Source organism: Indicator indicator, chromosome 8 (genome assembly GCF_027791375.1).
Source record: "Indicator indicator isolate 239-I01 chromosome 8, UM_Iind_1.1, whole genome shotgun sequence".
NCBI lineage: Eukaryota > Metazoa > Chordata > Aves > Piciformes > Indicatoridae > Indicator > Indicator indicator.
In genome coordinates, this window is record NC_072017.1 from 25,256,268 (window position 1) to 25,274,624 (window position 18,357).

Below are 18,357 nucleotides of genomic sequence, written 5' to 3' on the forward strand. Positions count from 1 at the left end.
CGCTGCCGCCTCTGAGCGCGTTCTCGGTGCCGAGCCTCGTCACCCTCATAGTACCGTAGTCGGTCGTCGCCGCCCGCGGCTCTTCCCTCCGCCATCATGTACGACGCGGACGAAGGTGAAGGCGCCGTGGCTGCAGGCCGTTCTCTGTTGGGCCTTTTCTTGGTTCATCTGTGCGCGGGAGGGCAGGGGAGCTGCTGGGCCTGCAGAAGGCGGCAGCGGCGGTGGGGGTGGGGGATGCTCCCGGCGCGGCGGGATCTCCCACAGATTCCTGCGGCCCTTGGGAGTCAGGGGCGGTGCTGGGGTGCCCCTCTGCTCTCCGTGTGCCGGCGTCCCCTCGTAAGGTGACGAGGGGGGACCCTGAGGTGACTGGAGCCTGTCTGAACTGTCGTGCTTCCCTGGCAGATATGCAATATGATGAAGACGATGATGAAATCACCCCCGACTTGTGGCAAGAAGCCTGCTGGATCGTTATTAGGTGACTTTTAAAAACTTCCTCTTAACACTTCAACATATGTGTCGTTGGTCTTAAAATGACACCCAGTTCGTGCTAGCAGTGTGTGAGGGAGCCTTCAACCTTGGCTGTCATACATTTATTTATTTTAAGCTTAAAGGCTTTAAGCAGAAAGAGTAGAGTTGTCATGAGGCTTTTAGAAGCCTTATGGATCCCCAGTGTGGTACACTGTTTTGGATGAAGTAAGAAGTGATAACGATACCATATCAAGCACATGATTTTGCCCCATACTCTTACAGCTGTGCATTAAGGAAATCATTGTATAGCTGCTTCACCATGTTAATGTTTTTTCTAGCAAGACATGAATGTCCAGGACCTGAGTTTCTTGAATCTGTTAAGGAATGGGATGCTGTGGGGATCTAAGTAAAAAATGTTTTTCTTGATACTCGTGTGTTTAATAAAAATGTCTATAACTGGTGGACTAGAGCCCCTGGATGGCTGTAGGAATGTGAGGTGGAGCAGCCTGCTGGCAGGAGCTTGTGCAGCAGGCATGTTTAGGTTATACCATTGAAAGTTAGACTTTTTTTTTAACAGGTTGTGCTGGGTTGAAGTTGAGAAACACAGGCTAGAGGAAATCTGAAGAGTAAGCAAAGCTGAGAACATTGGTGTGTGTGGAACGATGAGCATCCAAGCTAGGAAAAGTTCTGAGAACTGTTACCTTGACTTAGGTACTTAGTATACTTCAGCTTGGAAAATAAGTTAAAGCAAAAATAGTTTACATACATTGTTGAAAGCTTTAGCTGAAACCATTTTCACTGCTATTTCAGCTGTGTTTCCATTCTAATTTAAGGTAGACAAGGCTTAGACAAGAGGTGACACAGGTCTGTCCCTTTGTAGTACCTGTGCTTTCAAACACTGAGAAGTAATTAGCATTTTTTAGTACTCGTGTTTGAAACTTATGCCTTGGGAATGATTCTGTACTGTATTTTAAGGCTTTTGAAGGTTTGGTAATAAATACATCTTAAGCTTGTGGATGTATAAAGTAGGTGAATTAAGATCTCTTGTTCACTAATGCACTTTCTTTTTTTTTAGCTCTTATTTTGATGAAAAGGGTTTAGTCAGGCAACAGTTGGATTCTTTTGATGAGTTTATTCAGATGTCTGTGCAGAGAATTGTTGAAGATGCTCCACCAATTGATTTGCAAGCTGAAGCCCAACATGCCACAGGAGAAGTGGAAGAACCGGTAAGTGGAGACTCCTGTCAGAAGTGGTGTGTTTTTATAAAGCAAAATTATTTTAGGTGGGTTTTATTAAGCCCCCATCTCAAGAGACAGAAATACATTTGAGTTTTGACACTGCTTATGCAGTCAATAGTCCAGAAGTATGAACTCCTAGGAGTTTATGAGGTCTGTGGCCAGGTTTTCAGATAGTCAAGTATATGGCTTAGAAAAACATGTGAGAACTTTATTATCCAAACTTCCCTCCTATACAGCTGCTCTCTCCTGCTCATTAAATTGTTGATTGAGTTGAGAAATGATCAAGAACAATTGGCTGCTGCCGGTCATGTTGTGATTACTCTGTGAAACTGCACTGACAGGGATGTAGTAGAGCAAGTCAGGTAGCCAGAAGCAACTGATGTATTGGTGGGATGTTGACTTTCAATAACTTTACCATGGCAAGAAAGGTTTATGGCTGAAAAGTTCTCTGTTAGCTTTCTTTGGCCAAAATTAGGTCCTGGTTTTCAAAGGGTACCGTTACTCATCACCTTCTGTTGGCATCGTATTCCAAAGGAGTCTGTGCCGTGTGATGGCTCTTCTGCAGTGGCTGTGCTTTCATCCTTGTGCCTCACATGGTGTGATCTGTTCCCCAGCTATCAGTCACTACCTTGTTGCTTCTCTGCAGAGATTTAAAGGAACTTTAGGACACCTGAGGATTGAATTTTCACCGTTTCTTTGCTTTTTTTTTTTCAGGCAAACACTTATCTTTAGTTTCTTTTAGTTTCTTTGTTAGTTAAACACTTCATAAACATTTATCTCACTGTAATTTTCCTTAATGTTATTCTCTCTATGTTATTGTGGAATTCTCTAGCTGTACAGTTCTGCAGTTGCTGTATGTGCACATATATACATGTGTGTATGTGGTTAAGGTTTGGATTGCAAACATGCCTTCTTTTTGCCCCAAAGCTAGTATTTCACTTTTGCAAATCAAGGATTTTAGTTTCTTATTCTTACTTATCAAGTTAAAATTTTCAGGAATAGGTCTAGATATGAGGAAAAAGGAAGCTTGCTTTTTCCTTCAGAGTCGCTTGCAGGCAAGCTCTCACCTTATTTCAAGATACCAGGTTAACCTGACATTTTTGTTTCTCCTTCCCCTTCTCAGCCTGGGAGACCACACATCTGAAACACTTAGGTAGCTATGGAACAGTAGCTTTATTTTCTTACAAGTTCTGACTCCCCTTACCAGATGCACAGCTCCACTTTGATAAGAGTATTGTTTAAAAATTTTGACTCCTTTATTTTAAATGCAGAGCTTCTGATTTAAGTGCAGTGAAGGCTTAAATCTTGTTGCAGTAGGATTGTGAGAGGGGAGTGGGTCTTGGGGCAAAATGAAGATCCTGAGAATTGTTCCACTGCAGAAAGATACTTGTCCTTTCATACCCATAGTTTCACTGTAATACATGAAAGGATTTCTGTGGTACTAAACCGAACTGTTCAATTTTTTTATGCGTGGGAGCAAAGCTTTACAAAAATTTGCACTTTTTCCAATGTGTCAGCTATCTCATGTCTTGAAGCAGCCTCACCTTTTTGCATCTTAAAAGTAGCAGTTTTATCTAAAGTTCCATAGACAAACGTGTAAATAGGCATGTGTAAGGTGTATTCTGTTTGTTAATATATTCAGTAACTTGGCAGATTTTGAGTTTGTTAGCTCTTCTGTAGAAGAAGACCTATTTGGGTACTTTATTCTTTCGTGCCAATGGTTTTGACCCTTCAGTTTCCTCGGGTGTTTTTTTTTTTAATCTAGTCGTCTGAAGAGGGATGGTGTCCATCTCTTGAGCTTAGGACATGTGGGAGCATTGGGTATTAAGCTCTAGTGCTGCTCTTGAACGACAAAAGTGGGTGTTTCTTCCACTACAGGTAAATGTCTTGTTTTCCAGCCCCGGTATCTGCTGAAGTTTGAACAAATCTATCTCTCCAAACCTACACATTGGGAAAGAGATGGAGCACCATCACCTATGATGCCCAATGAAGCCAGACTGAGAAATCTTACGTAAGAGTGAATTCTGTAGTGGACAAACACAAGGAAGGACTGGCTCTGCGTTATTAATTGATAGTATTTTTCACCTTAGTAGTGCCTTGAAAATGTAATACTTACTGCTCTATTTAAATTTTGATGTCTAGTTGTTAAATCAGATGATGGTTAATGATTTGGTAATAATGCTTAACATTAGCAGTGAGTGCTTCAATAACTGCATTTATTATTCTTCTGTACAACCTTGAGTAATAAATTGACAGGTAACACAATGGTGGTTTTATTCTGTAGGTATTCAGCCCCCTTGTATGTGGATATAACCAAAACAGTTATTAAAGAAGGAGAGGATCAGTTACAAACACAGCATCAGAAAACTTTCATAGGAAAAATTCCTATTATGTTGCGTTCAACATACTGCTTGTTGAATGGCTTAACCGACCGTGATCTTTGTGAGCTGAATGAATGCCCGCTCGATCCTGGTGGCTACTTTATCATTAATGGATCAGAAAAGGTAAGGGATTGTGTCTGGCACAGGTAACTTTACAGACACTGAAATGTCTGTTGCTTGTTTCCCTGTGTTTTGCCAGGGGCATAAGCACTTTTATTCCAGGGGATCCCAGTTACTGTGGGTGCTTGTGATCTTGTAGAAACATGGGCTGCTAGTCCTCTGTCAGGACTTTCTTCCCTGAGGCATGTTTCTCTTCTTGGGTTCTGCATTGAATGCCACTAAGCACTATGGATAATTTCCTTTCCATTGCAGAGCAGTGCTCCTCCAGTTTGTTCACAGTTGTGTAGGTGCATTTTGTTATAAGAACAAATTCTTCATTCCATTGCTGTGGATTCAGCTTTAGCAAATCGTGCCCTTTCCATGCTTTTGCCTCGCTAACGCAACTGCGTGTTCTTTGTAACTGATGCCTAGGCAAACACAGCAGAAGAAACAAAATTTTACTTTTCTCCTTGGGAAAAGAAAATCAGAAAAAAAATCTGGCTTGGTCATTGGCACTTAGATCAAATGCCTGGTTAGTGCACCTGCCTTGGAGGCAGATACGGAAATACATTCTTTATCAGTGCTGTGCCTAAAGTTACCAGAAATGTCTCAGCACAGCTAGCAGCTGCAGTAAGTACATAGTACACAACGTTCTTGGAGTATTTTCTTTTGGTTATTCTATCTTAACTAGATGTATGTTTTGCTTAATGTATTTTTAAAATGCATAGAGTATAATCCAAGTGAGTTTGGCAAATGGGCTTTATGCTCTGTAGTGCTCTTAAGGCACCTGAAGTAATAGTAGAAACATACTGATTGTTACTTTCAGCATACAGTTGTTAGTAATTTACTCGTGTTCTTGTTTCTAACACAGGTTCTGATTGCTCAAGAGAAAATGGCTACAAACACAGTGTATGTGTTTGCAAAGAAAGATTCAAAGTACGCCTACACAGGAGAGTGTAGATCTTGTCTGGAAAATTCCTCTCGACCAACAAGTACTATATGGGTTAGCATGCTGGCCAGAGGTGGGCAGGTATGCCTAAAAAGTCATGACCCCTTCCCTGAGGCTTACCATAAAGGGTGTTCTAGGAGTTTTGTTACTGTCCTATCTTTTCATGTCACTTAGTTTCAGGATTTTGAGAAGAAATTTATTCTGATGCTAGGCTTTAAAGAAGATAAAATTAAATGTAAGTGTCATAAATTATGGCTGTCTCCAGGACAAATAATTTGAGGATCGAAACAAAGACTCACTTTGTGTCAGGGTTTAGGACAAGACTGAAAAATAATTTTAGAATCAGTGTAAATCAGTTTTTAGAAAATCCAAACAGTGTCTTGCAGATCAGGTCTGTTTTGCAGATCACGTATTAATTCATATGTAATATCTAACTGTGGCATCTCTAAGAGAAAATAATTGCTGTTCATAACAGTAGAAGGTGTCAGTCTTTGTTCACCATTGCACTGAGTGCTCATTTACCATTCCCAAAAGTGCTCCAAAAGTAACTTTAGTTGGAAGCCTTACACCACTCCTCAGTGACACACTTCAGTGGTTGTCTCTCTGTGTCTTGTAGTGATTGTTTCTTTCTAGGACAAGGGAGCAGCTACTTGAGCAACTGCAAGAATGGAGAGTCTTATATAGTGAATTGGGAAGCTGGGCTTAAGGTGACAGAAGGAAAGCTGAAGGTGTATGACATTGCTGTTTGCAAATACACAAAGCCAGAGAAATGGCACATATGGATGAACAAACTATTGCTTAAATTTCTTTGTATCAGAAAAACCTTCCAAGCTTGGCAGACTTCTAAAGTTAGAAAAGTTTTTAAAATACAAAAGTAATTTCTGGGGTAAGGTTTCAAAATAGCTCCTTATGTGGTCTGCAGAGAAGTCATGCTGTAATGCTTGAACAAACACACGCTATCATCCAAATCCAGAGAGATATTTTTGATTTAAAGGCAAGATCATTTAATACATGTTTTTCCCTATCTTTTCAGGGTGCAAAGAAGAGTGCTATTGGTCAGCGCATCGTAGCAACTTTACCATATATCAAACAAGAAGTCCCCATCATCATTGTCTTTCGTGCACTAGGCTTTGTGTCCGACAGGGACATCTTGGAGCACATTATATATGATTTTGAAGATCCAGAAATGATGGAAATGGTAACATATGTTAGAGAAGTTATTTTCTGCCTTGACATTTGGTAACGTGTAGATGTGGCTAACCATCCTTCAAAGTATTGTTCATTTTCCAGTTGTGATTTATTAGTTTATTATTTTTGTGGGTTGTCTATCAGCAATATCAAAAGTTCTCCGCCTAAACCTATTCTAGTGACTATTTAAAGTGAACAAAGTGCAATGGAAATTTCAAAGAGTTAGTAAGTGTTTGGAGAGGTAGGGTCTTATCCTGCTGTCATTGACTTCAATTGTAAAATCCCAGTGTATACCTGAAACAGCAACAGGCCTAGAATGTAGTTGAATCAGAACAATTTTCTGAAGTGTTAACTAGTTTTAGTGTGCTTCCTGTGTGCTCCATTACTGTTTTCTACTGCTCTTGAAAAAGCTGTTGCAGTAAAGCCTGAAAGAACTGCATAGGTTATTGGCACTTCCTGAAAAGAATCAGTAGCAAACTACTGTGTAGCTTCCTTCAGCCCCAATGGGCCTCGGATGCTACAGGATTTTGCTGTGTTTTGTGCCTTAGGTCAAACCTTCTCTGGATGAAGCATTTGTCATTCAGGAGCAAAATGTTGCTCTAAACTTCATTGGATCAAGAGGTGCAAAGCCAGGTGTCACCAAAGAAAAGAGAATCAAGTATGCTAAAGAAGTCTTGCAGAAAGAAATGCTCCCACATGTTGGTGTCAGTGACTTCTGTGAAACCAAGAAGGCCTATTTTCTAGGGTATGTCAGTATTTTTTGTCACACATTTGCAGATGGACTCTAAATACCGATTTTATTCACATATTTGTATATAGTTGGAAGAAAGCACTAAACAGCACTTTGGTTTTAACCTTAGGGCACTGTTAGATTTTCATAGCTGAGAAAGTGCAAATGTCAATAAAAATAGAAAAAAAAAAGAAAGAAAACAAGCCTCTGACATTCTGAATCTTAAGTTAGCTGTGATTACAGTGACAAATTCATCTCTTTGACATTGTGGTGCCTGGACAGCATAGAGAGGTTGGTAACTAATGCCCAGATAACTACTGATTAGCTGTGTGTAACATATAGCCACGCTTTAATTAGCACATCCTCTTGACTGCTGCTTCTTGGTATGCAAATGAACTGTAGCATCAGAAGACATACTATTTTGCATTGGATTCTATGTGCTTAAATGTTGCCCGTGTTACAGTACAGGACAGACGTGTAACAGGAGACACATTGCCAGCATGATGTAAATACTAATTTTTCTCTCTAGTTACCTGAATTGATGAGGTCATTCACCTCTAAGGACATCATAAAGATCTAGAATGGACAGCCTTTAGGAAACAGCTCTCTGATGTATCTGTGGTGGCACGCAATCCTTGTTGTGAATGTCTGCTGTCAGTTTAAAACATAAACTGTCTTATTTTCTTAGGTATATGGTTCACAGATTGTTGCTGGCAGCACTGGGGAGAAGAGAGCTTGATGACAGAGATCATTATGGCAACAAAAGACTGGATCTTGCTGGGCCACTGTTGGCTTTCCTGTTCAGAGGGTAACTATAATATATACATTTTCTTCGGAGATAATTAATGGTAGAAGCATTGCCAACTCTGTGCTTTTGAATGTCAGACTTTTTGTTTGCATCTGATAGCCAGTCTTGGGTAGCACAGCCCGTATCTTTTGAGGAGGCTAGTGATGTTTTTTCCAAATAATAGAGGCTGAGTTGGTAGCACATTATTAAGCATGTTTCTTGGCATCTTCTTCTACAGAATGTTTAAGAATTTGCTGAAGGAAGTGAGAATATATGCTCAGAAGTTTATTGACAGAGGGAAGGATTTCAATTTGGAACTGGCAATTAAAACAAGAATTATTTCAGACGGTTTGAAGTATTCATTGGCAACTGGAAACTGGGGTGATCAGAAGAAAGCTCATCAAGCCAGAGCAGGAGTATCTCAGGTATGATAGCTGATTAAGGCCTTTTGTCAGGTTTACGTTAGAGTGAAACTGTATCAGGGAAGATTTTAACACTGCCTGGGAGCTGTGCATGTTGCATGTTAAACAGAGCCATTTTTAAAAGGAAATTTCCATAGCTGAAAGACATGGAAGATCCAAATAGTTGAGTCTGATGTGGGATTTGGGTTTTTTTTGTTGTTGTTGTTGTTGTTTGGTTTTGCTTTTAGTTATTGTGTTTGCTGCTAAAGAGTTGGCTTAACGCTTGCAAAGACTTTCTGTGTTAGAACATATGCTTGTGTGTCCGGTCAAGTCCTAGTCCCAAGGAATCTTTAGCAGGGGATGGATTTCTTTCTTTTAATTACTTTCAGTGTTTCACAGGTGGTTAAACTTGAGTGACACATTGAGATATAACAGTTATCTATTCTACAGCTAATGATGAGCAGCAGTGACTTTATTAGCCCAGAGCGGTCCTGAGTTAAACCCGTTTCTCAAAGGTGGAAACAGGAAGGAGGTGACATATTTTAAATGCTGTCTCATCTTCTTGTCTGGAGCCCTGGTGAGATTGTAATTTGAAGAAAGCAAAGTTAGGAAAGGAGCAAAGATGGTAGCTGTCTCTGGATGGTGTGCTTTTGGTGTATGTGTATGATGGGCTTGTTTGCTTTTTTAATAAACTCACAGCTTAGACTGTAAAAAGAAATGTTCTTAAATTTTTGAGACTCCTTGAGCAGGCTCTGAAAAGATGGCAAATGTTGATTGCTCCTAATAACGAAGTCATCTTAGATTTTCAAACTCAGTTTAAAAATATCTCTGTGTCATTGTACTAGCAAACCCTCTGGGTGAAAGTGCATCTCAGACAATATTTTTACAAGTATCAGTCATTCTAGTTACCTGATCTAAATAAGCTATAGTACAAAAACAGCTCTCTGCTTGGATGTTTATGCTGGGCTTTGCCATGGTGTAAGTGTGCTCTGGAAACTTCCACCATCACAACACTGATTAGGAGCTTGAGATTTTAAGGGTAACAGTGTAAGTATCTAACAAAAATCAGTTAATTTTTAGAAGGCACTGATCCTTTGCTGTAATGTATGCATGTCAATAGCCCACTTAGGAAGCTTTGACTCACTGGATTCTTTACCACACGCAGGTGTTAAACCGCCTGACTTTTGCATCTACACTTTCCCATCTGAGACGCCTGAATTCTCCAATTGGTCGAGATGGTAAACTAGCGAAGCCCAGGCAGCTGCACAACACACTGTGGGGAATGGTTTGCCCTGCTGAGACCCCAGAGGTAATGAAAGGAGTATTTACATCACTGCTTATTCATGTCTAAGCGTCATCTGCCTCTTGTTTTATAGCCATGGCATTTGCGATAACCACTTGCACTTTTTTTTTTTTTAAATGCTGACATGAACATTTAGCTTTGTGGCTAATTCTGTACTTGAATGGTGGAAATGCAGTAGTAATGAGCATGTTTTACATCTCATTCCTTAAGGACTTGAAGTTCGTGGATCTTCTTGGGGGGAATCTCTCAATTTGGAAATGTAAGTTAACTTTGTGTTTCTGCTAGGGTCATGCAGTTGGACTTGTGAAGAACTTAGCTCTGATGGCTTACATTTCTGTGGGGTCTCAGCCATCCCCAATTTTGGAATTCTTGGAAGAGTGGAGTATGGAAAACCTGGAAGAGATCTCTCCAGCAGCAATAGCTGAGTATGTGCAAAGAACATTTTTATCCTGCATAACACTTCGAGGGTTTGGGTTGGGTTAGTTGTGGGATTTTTTTCATTTTTTTGTTTGTCTTTCCCTCTTTCTAGCGCTACCAAGATCTTTGTTAATGGCTGCTGGGTAGGAATACACAAAGATCCAGAGCAGCTCATGAATACCCTAAGGAAGCTCCGTCGTCAGATGGACATCATTGTGTCAGAGGTACGAATTTTGTATCTGGAAATTGGGTGTCTTTGGATGAGAGAGGGTAATACCTTGATACTACTTTGCAAGCTCCAAGTAACATTCTTTGCTTTAGACTCTTTCTGAACAGACTTGGTATTGCTTGTTTCTTTCAGGGTGTTTTGTTTGGGTTTTTGGGAGTTTGGTGATTTTTGCTTTTTGTTTGTTTGATGTTTTGTGTTTCTTGTTTGGTTGTGGTTTCTGTTGGTGATGGTTTGTTTGTTTTTTTAAAGAGGATCCATCTGGAAATAGTCTCTTGAAATGCTTCTGTTTGTAGGAGTGTTAATGCTTGTTCTGTGCTACTGATAGCATCTGGAAAGTGTTTCCTTTAAGGAACTTTGTTTTCCTGTTTTACATTGGTAGTTCTGGTTCTGGGCTGACTTCATACTCACTGGGTGCTGGTTTCTTGTACAGGTCTCAATGATTAGAGATATTCGTGAGCGAGAAATCCGCATCTATACCGATGCAGGCAGAATTTGTCGACCCCTTTTAATTGTGGAAAAACAGAAGTTGCTGTTGAAGAAAAGGCATATTGACCAACTGAAGGAAAGAGAGTATAACAACTACAGGTGAGATACGTTTCTGAAATTCAGCTGAGTTTATTTTCCGTCTTGGAAGCTGCAACTCAGTTTGAAGAAAGAAATGTTTAAAGCTTTGTGTGTAGTGTGATGCTTCTTCTGCCTGCTAGCTTAATTAAGTCCTTGTTACTGCTGAACAAACCCATTTTATGTGTTAGTTGAGTATTTCAGACATTGGTTATTCAGTTGGCAGGATCTTGTGGCCAGTGGTGTAGTAGAGTACATTGATACACTGGAAGAAGAGACTGTGATGCTGGCGATGACTCCGGATGACTTGCAAGAGAAAGGTGTGGCATATTGTTCAACCTACACACACTGTGAGATTCACCCATCTATGATCCTGGGAGTATGTGCATCCATTATTCCTTTCCCTGATCACAACCAGGTCAGTGCATCACTTCCTTTTAAAGTTGATAGAAACCCCACTGGTGAACACGTAGACCTTAATGTACCTATCTACTGGCCTTCCCTTCTCTGTCTAGTCTCCCAGGAACACATACCAGTCTGCTATGGGTAAGCAGGCTATGGGAGTTTACATCACCAACTTCCATGTCCGCATGGATACGCTGGCACATGTGTTGTATTACCCTCAGAAGCCCCTGGTTACGACGCGCTCCATGGAGTACTTGCGATTTAGAGAGTTACCAGCAGGTGTGTTGTCAGTTACTATTTAAGCAAAAGTACTACTGCACTGCAAATGCTGTCAGACTATCTGATTATTTAGCAAATGTATGTCATTTAAAAATTAAATGTGGTATAAATGCTGACTTGTAGCTGTACACCTAGACCGCAAACAATACGTTGTTATTGTTTGTTGCATATGAAACTACTTTATCCATATAGTCTGCTAAAATCTAACTGGACAGATGCATTTTCTGTATTGGTATTTGCTAGATTCTTCACAAGGGGTCACTCTTGACTCTTTTCTAGCCAAAGTTGCATTTGCTGATACTGTGTGGCTTTTGTGTGTGGAGATTTTATTTCAGAAAGGGTAGAACAGCTTCACTGTAGAGAATACAGCTTATTTTGAGTTTTAACTCAACATTATTTTTAAATAATGCCTGTCTGGTATGTGAGCATCCTTTCCAAGTATTTGTCCTATGTATTATAGGTATCAACTCCATCGTAGCCATTGCATCATACACAGGCTATAACCAGGAAGACTCTGTCATCATGAACCGTTCCGCTGTTGACAGAGGCTTTTTCAGGTAAGACTGTACATATTTTTTTTTAATTGATTGGGGGGAAAAAAAAGTCTACTGAGTTGTCCAGTGGGCCAAGAAGAGTTCACCTTAGGCTTGAAAACACCATTCTCCAAATCTTTCCACCCCGAGAAGCTCTGTATTATCTTTTAACTTGTTTTCAAACGAGGGTGAAGGGAGCAGCACAATGGAAATGGTTAATGCCTACCCTAGCAAAATACAGAGGAAGAACCTTTGTGTAACCTGACTTCCCACTCTGTCTTCCCAGCTTCTTCATTTTGGTCTTCATTGTGTTTACTGTTCTTTGTATGATGGCTAAGTGAAGAAATAGTTGGACTCTTTGCTGTTATATGCAATTCTTGCCAGTTACATGAACTTCTCAATGACAATACTGCAGTTTTGTAATGTAGACTTGTCTTTTATTAGCATGAGAGTTGCTAACAGTGAGGATTGGCATATATCTCCCCTTAGTAGGAACTGCTGCTGGGACAACTTGCAACTGATGCAACTTTGTGCATTATGGTTTTTATCTGGCTGTGGATAGCTGTATAGCTGGCCAGTGGGTTTCTGGTTTTGTTCATTTTCTTTTGTCCAAGTTGAGCCCAAGAAGTGTGTGCTTGGTTTCTTGGATCTACTGCCTTGCCACAAAGAATAACTTGTTGGACTTTATGACTCCTGTGAAGCTTTTACAGGAACTCCTGTGAAGTTTTTACAGAACCTCCTGTACAGAACCAGGGGCACAATTACATGTAGATACTGTGTGTCTGAAAGGCTGCGGATTTGGTGTGCTGCCATCTGAGGCAGCAAACAAAACCCCCTAAAGCCCCAGAAAGAAGCCTATATAAATTGGAAGTTTTCCACTACACTTCAGTTGTACTGAATGTGACGCTGCAGTGTGGCAGCAAAAGCCTAAAAATGCTCACAAAATGGCAGGTGGAAGGAGAAAAGCAATATGAGAATGATGCTGACGTGAGTAACCTTTAGGAAAAATAACTACTTGTGAGATGATGACAAGCACATCCCAAGATCTTTGTAGTTCATAAAAATTAGCATGTTATCTATAGGTACTTTGGCAGTATCTGAAAAATGACCATCTATTTGAAACTCTTTTGGTTGGCTGGGTGTTTTTTTTTTTTTTTTGTTTTGGGTTCTTCTTGGCACTGATGGTCAGCTTGACAAGGCTTTAGAGGAAAGACTGTGTCACATACCAAGGTTATTTGTTTTGGTTGTCATAAGTAGCTGTAGCCATAACATACAATAAAAGGGTGGATATAGTAAAATTGAGATGTACAGATGAGGAAAAATTACGTTGGTTTCACTGGAGAAGGCTTTGTAATTTTGTTTCAGATCTGTCTTCTATCGCTCCTACAAAGAGCAAGAGTCTAAGAAAGGGTATGACCAAGAGGAAGTTTTTGAAAAGCCTACACGTGAAACTTGTCAAGGTGAGACAGAGGAGTGTATGCAGACTGAGTTATTGAATGAAATATTTGTAGGCAAGGTTGTTAATGTTGTTGAACTGATTCAGTCTTCGTTTTGGGCCATACAGCAGCAATGTCTGTATTAATAGCAAAATACATCACGTGAGATATTTGCATAAATTTCTCTTTAAACGTTTTAGCAGTAGTCTGAAGTTACAAGCATGCTTGGTGAACTTCCAGAGACAATATGTTCAAAAAGTGGAGTCTACTTTTTTCCTTTCTTTTTTTCTCCCTAAGGTATGAGACATGCAATCTATGACAAACTTGATGACGATGGTTTGATAGCACCTGGGGTACGTGTGTCTGGAGATGATGTCATCATTGGCAAAACAGTAACGCTGCCAGAAAACGAAGATGAACTGGAGAGCACGAACAGACGTTTCACAAAGAGAGACTGCAGCACTTTCCTGCGAACTAGTGAGACTGGTATTGTAGATCAGGTCATGGTAACTCTTAACCAGGAAGGATACAAGTTCTGCAAGATCAGGGTGAGCACTGATGTCTGTGCTTTTTGCTGTTATTACTTTTGTTCTGTATTTAAGTTACCAATTAAATGCTTTACTATGGCTTACAGGTACGCTCTGTAAGAATCCCACAAATTGGAGATAAATTTGCCAGCAGACATGGTCAGAAAGGAACCTGTGGTATCCAGTACAGGCAAGAGGTAGGTTTTTATTTATTTTTTTTCCTTCTTAACATTTTTATCTCTGATTTTCGTAGCATTGCAACTGCCTTAAGTGAGTTGTCTGTGGAATGCCTACTCGGTTACAATAGATTGGCTTAAATTTAGCTCAAATATTATTAGAAATGGATACAGCTGCTTCTTACGTGGTACTTTGGTGCCTTTGAAATGATTTAAAAGATATAATTTGATTGAATCCATGCAACAGCTTTGCTTAAAGCTGATATTCTGGTAAGTACTAACTGACTGTCTCTTTGTTCTAGGATATGCCCTTCACCTGTGAAGGCATCACACCAGATATAATTATCAACCCCCATGCCATCCCTTCCCGCATGACCATTGGTCACTTGATCGAGTGTCTTCAGGGGAAGGTAAGAAAAATCTTAGGCTGCATGTCTGAGCAATATGAATGAAAATGGCTTGTTTGGGTTTTCTCCTTCCCTTCCTTCCCTTCCCTTCCCTTCCTTCCCTTCCCTTCCTTCCCTTCCCTTCCTTCCCTTCCCTTCCCTTCCTTCCCTTCCCTTCCTTCCCTTCCCTTCCCTTCCCTTCCTTCCCTTCCCTTCCCTTCCTTCCCTTCCCTTCCTTCCCTTCCCTTCCTTCCCTTCCCTCCTTCCCTTCCCTCCCTTCCCTTCCCTCCCTTCCCTTCCCTCCCTTCCCTTCCCTCCCTTCCCTTCCCTCCCTTCCCTTCCTTTCCTTCCCTTCCCTTCCTTCCCTTCCCTTCCCTTCCTTCCCTTCCCTTCCCTTCCTTCCCTTCCCTTCCCTTCCTTCCCTTCCCTTCCCTTCCTTCCCTTCCTTCCCTTCCCTTCCCTTCCTTCCCTTCCCTTCCTTCCCTTCCCTTCCCTTCCGTCCCTTCCCGTCCCTCCCGTCCCTTCCCTTCCTTCCCTTCCCTTCCCTTCCTTCCCTTCCCTTCCTTCCCTTCCCTTCCTTCCCTTCCCTTCCTTCCCTTCCCTTCCTTCCCTTCCCTTCCTTCCCTCCCTTCGATACTACTCCATGATAGGCATTAATCTACTAAAAATCAGGATTGTTCTCCAGTTACTTAATAGCAAAAGCAGGTTTCTTGGGAAAAACCTAGTCCTGTGAATTTTGTCAGACTATAGTGTGCTCCATTGCTTTTATTTCAGAAGTTTCCAGTGCCCTAGGAAAAGGAGTAGCAAAACTGTCAATACTGTGTGTTTCCTAAAATCTTGCTAAACATCATGTAGCTGATAAACAACGCAAGATACGATGCTCTCTTGGGCATGGAATCTCAAGTTCAGGCATTAGGAGTTAAAATTGAAACAGCTTAGCATTTTCTGCCCAGACCTTCAGAAATCTGATAAACTTGTGCAAACCTGTTCTCTGCAGGTGTCTGCAAATAAGGGAGAAATTGGTGATGCTACACCTTTTAATGATGCTGTCAATGTGCAGAAGATTTCCAACCTTTTATCAGATTATGGCTATCATCTAAGAGGAAATGAGGTACAATCAAAGTATCAATTCACTCTAATGTTTTTAATATACATTTGATGGATAGTAAGCCTTATGATTCAGTGATTGCATTGACTACTTCAGGTCCTTTACAATGGCTTCACTGGTCGAAAAATCACGTCACAGATCTTCATTGGTCCTACATATTATCAGCGGTTGAAGCATATGGTAGATGACAAAATCCACTCTCGTGCAAGAGGGCCAATCCAGATCCTTAACAGACAGCCCATGGAAGGTAGATCTCGGTAAGGATGTTCATTAGTTTCTGTCCAGTATTTTCTTTGAAGTTTTTAGCCCTAAAAATTGGCTGCCACATGTAGCTAGGACTGAGTTAGCTCTCCAGTTAGCCATTCGTTTCCCTGTGTTTGAGTTAAGATCATGTATTGGGTGCAAGCATCAAGGTTTTGGTAGCTGCTTGGATAGCTTCTCTGAGAAAGGGCATGGGCTTCCTCTGTTCTGCTCCAGCAGACGCAATGCTGGCCAGAGCTGAGCACATCAATGACACTGGTGGTGCCTCTGTGGTAGCATATTTAAGAAAGAGTGAAAAAACACTGCACAGCAGCTGTGAGAGAGGATTGAGAAACTGCAGAAGGAGCAGCCCAGCAGACACCCAGGTCAGAGGAGAGGGATGAGGTACGCTAGGCACTGGAGCAGAGATCCCCTGCAGCCTATGCTGAAAACCATGGTGAAGCAGGTTGTCTGCCTGCAGCCCATGGAAGACAAAGGCAAAGCAGATACCCACTTGCAGCCTGTTTAAAACTCATGCTAGAGCAGGCTTCTGGCAGGAGTTGTGGCCTATGGGAAGGGCCCATGCAGGCACAGTTGGTGAAGGACTATCCCCTGGGAGGGACCCCACACTGGAGCAGGGAAAAAGTGTGAGGAGCAAGAAATGACAGAGAGGAACTGTTACACATTGACTGCTACCCCCATTCTCCCTGTGGCCATTGAGAGGAAGAAGTTGTGAATCAAGGAGTGAAGTTGAGCCTGGGTAGAAGGTAGTGGAGAAGATGTTTCTTACCATCCTATGCCATTTTTAATGGGCAATAAATTAAATTAGTTTTCCTCAAGATGAGTCTGTTTTGCCTGTGATGGTAATTGGTAAAGTGTTCTCCCTGGTTTTATCTCAACCAAAGTGCTTTTCCATCTTATTTTTTTCCCCTGTCCTATCATGATGGAAAAGTGAGAAAACCGCTTGGTGGGCATCTGGCAGCCAGCCAAGGTTAAACCCACCACAGATAAGTAGAGGATAATTTGTTTACCTCGTTTTGCTATACAGTTGTGCTATGGCTGTTAGCTGACACTGCTTTAAAAATGCTCAGCAGCAGTAACAAATTGCTGTGTTCACATTGTCCCCAGCAGTTTTATTCTGAGGTGTTAGAGGAAGAACAATGCACACACAGCCTTTCTCCTGCCTTTTAACACTGCTGTTGTGTTTCTGATAGGTTACTGTTCTGCCAAAAAGAACTGATGTGTTTTGCCAATGCACTCAAAAGCTGAGGTGTTTTCCTTTCCTCTCTTCAGTGATGGTGGCCTTCGTTTTGGAGAGATGGAACGAGATTGCCAGATTGCTCACGGGGCAGCCCAGTTCCTGAGAGAAAGATTGTTTGAAGCCTCAGACCCATACCAAGTCCACGTCTGTAACCTCTGTGGAATCATGGCGATAGCAAACACCAGGACTCACACCTATGAGTGCCGGGGATGCCGTAACAAAACTCAGGTATGTGTGGTTTTCATCAGCCAGTGCTTCTCTTTGTGGGTAAGAGGAAATGCCATTTGGGTGAACAGGAGGATAGGGAAGTAAATGTTTAAAGCAGCATCAGCACAATTGCTATTTTAGTTTCATAACTGTTTTAAGTGTTTATAGTATCCTAGTTCATTTGGATGTTTCCTTATTAATTTTGTAGTGTTGGCTTGTCACTTGGCAGGAAATGCTGTTCAGATATTTTGCAGTGCAGGGGTCTAAGAGACTTTAAACCCTCGAGAGCTTATTTTTATAAGTCAGAATCACAGGAATTTGGAACCATCACCCTTGTGGCAGTCCCCATGAAGATATTCATGCTTGCGGAACTGGGTCCCCATGGGAGGTCTTTTGTGTTGCACGTTTTTAGTAGAAAAGAGCTCCCTAGAGTGTTTGGTTACAGAACTATGTCAAGGGAGAGTGGTGGCAGAGATAAAAATAGTTGCTTTAAACAGGCTTGTATTGTGTTAGGGACTGACTGCTGAAACTCCAACAATGGCATTGTGAAGTGCACTGGAAATATCAACTGCATTTACTGCACGTCAAGCACGCTTTGCTAGGCACATGTTCCATTGTTAAATGGCTCTTATTAAAGATCAGATCCCTTGGCTGCAGGTTTTAATATTAAAAATGTGTTCTGGATAGCTGCTGTGTAGCCTCTACAGTCTCAAGCTTCCTTCTGTGCTTTGTTACAGTGTCTGAGCAATTCCTAAACGCTTTCACGCATAACTTCATGTTCACTTTTTAAGCCAAAAACTTGAGATGTTATTTGTGCAGACGGTGGTGGAAGTTGATACTTTAGGAGTGCTTATTATAGCCTTTTGAAATCTCTTTCCAGATCTCTTTGGTTCGAATGCCCTACGCCTGCAAACTCCTCTTCCAAGAACTGATGTCTATGAGCATTGCACCTCGTATGATGAGTGTTTAGCCTTTAGAAGGGCTTTTTAAAAACACATGGTGAGACTGAAGTGCTGGGGTTTTGTTTCATTTTGTGTGCCTTGCGTTT

At 41.3% G+C, this 18,357-nt stretch overlaps 1 protein-coding gene across 1 annotated transcript; it reads left to right on the plus strand.

Moving 5' to 3' along the window:
• The first annotated feature begins 40 nt into the window (after nucleotides 1–40).
• On the plus strand, nucleotides 41–18,282 carry POLR2B (RNA polymerase II subunit B). The gene is made up of 25 exons (XM_054383258.1): nucleotides 41–115; nucleotides 403–475; nucleotides 1,544–1,694; nucleotides 3,605–3,717; nucleotides 3,991–4,210; nucleotides 5,058–5,216; nucleotides 6,169–6,333; nucleotides 6,872–7,068; nucleotides 7,742–7,861; nucleotides 8,079–8,265; nucleotides 9,407–9,550; nucleotides 9,830–9,969; nucleotides 10,074–10,185; nucleotides 10,621–10,775; nucleotides 10,971–11,169; nucleotides 11,267–11,435; nucleotides 11,896–11,992; nucleotides 13,334–13,428; nucleotides 13,702–13,952; nucleotides 14,039–14,128; nucleotides 14,410–14,517; nucleotides 15,491–15,604; nucleotides 15,698–15,858; nucleotides 17,135–17,330; nucleotides 18,190–18,282. The coding sequence occupies exons 1-25, from the start codon at nucleotides 97–99 to the stop codon at nucleotides 18,277–18,279; spliced, it is 3,525 nt and encodes a 1,174-aa protein (XP_054239233.1). The 5' UTR covers nucleotides 41–96; the 3' UTR covers nucleotides 18,280–18,282.
• The last annotated feature ends 75 nt before the right edge of the window (nucleotides 18,283–18,357 follow it).

What these genes read in the sequence shown, in the direction of transcription:
- POLR2B (XM_054383258.1), top strand. An exon ending in AAGAAGGCCTATTTTCTAGG is followed by an intron (nt 7,069 to 7,741) that starts GTATGTCAGTAT and finishes TTATTTTCTTAG; the next exon opens with GTATATGGTTCACAGATTGT. An exon ending in GCCCTGCTGAGACCCCAGAG is followed by an intron (nt 9,551 to 9,829) that starts GTAATGAAAGGA and finishes TGTTTCTGCTAG; the next exon opens with GGTCATGCAGTTGGACTTGT.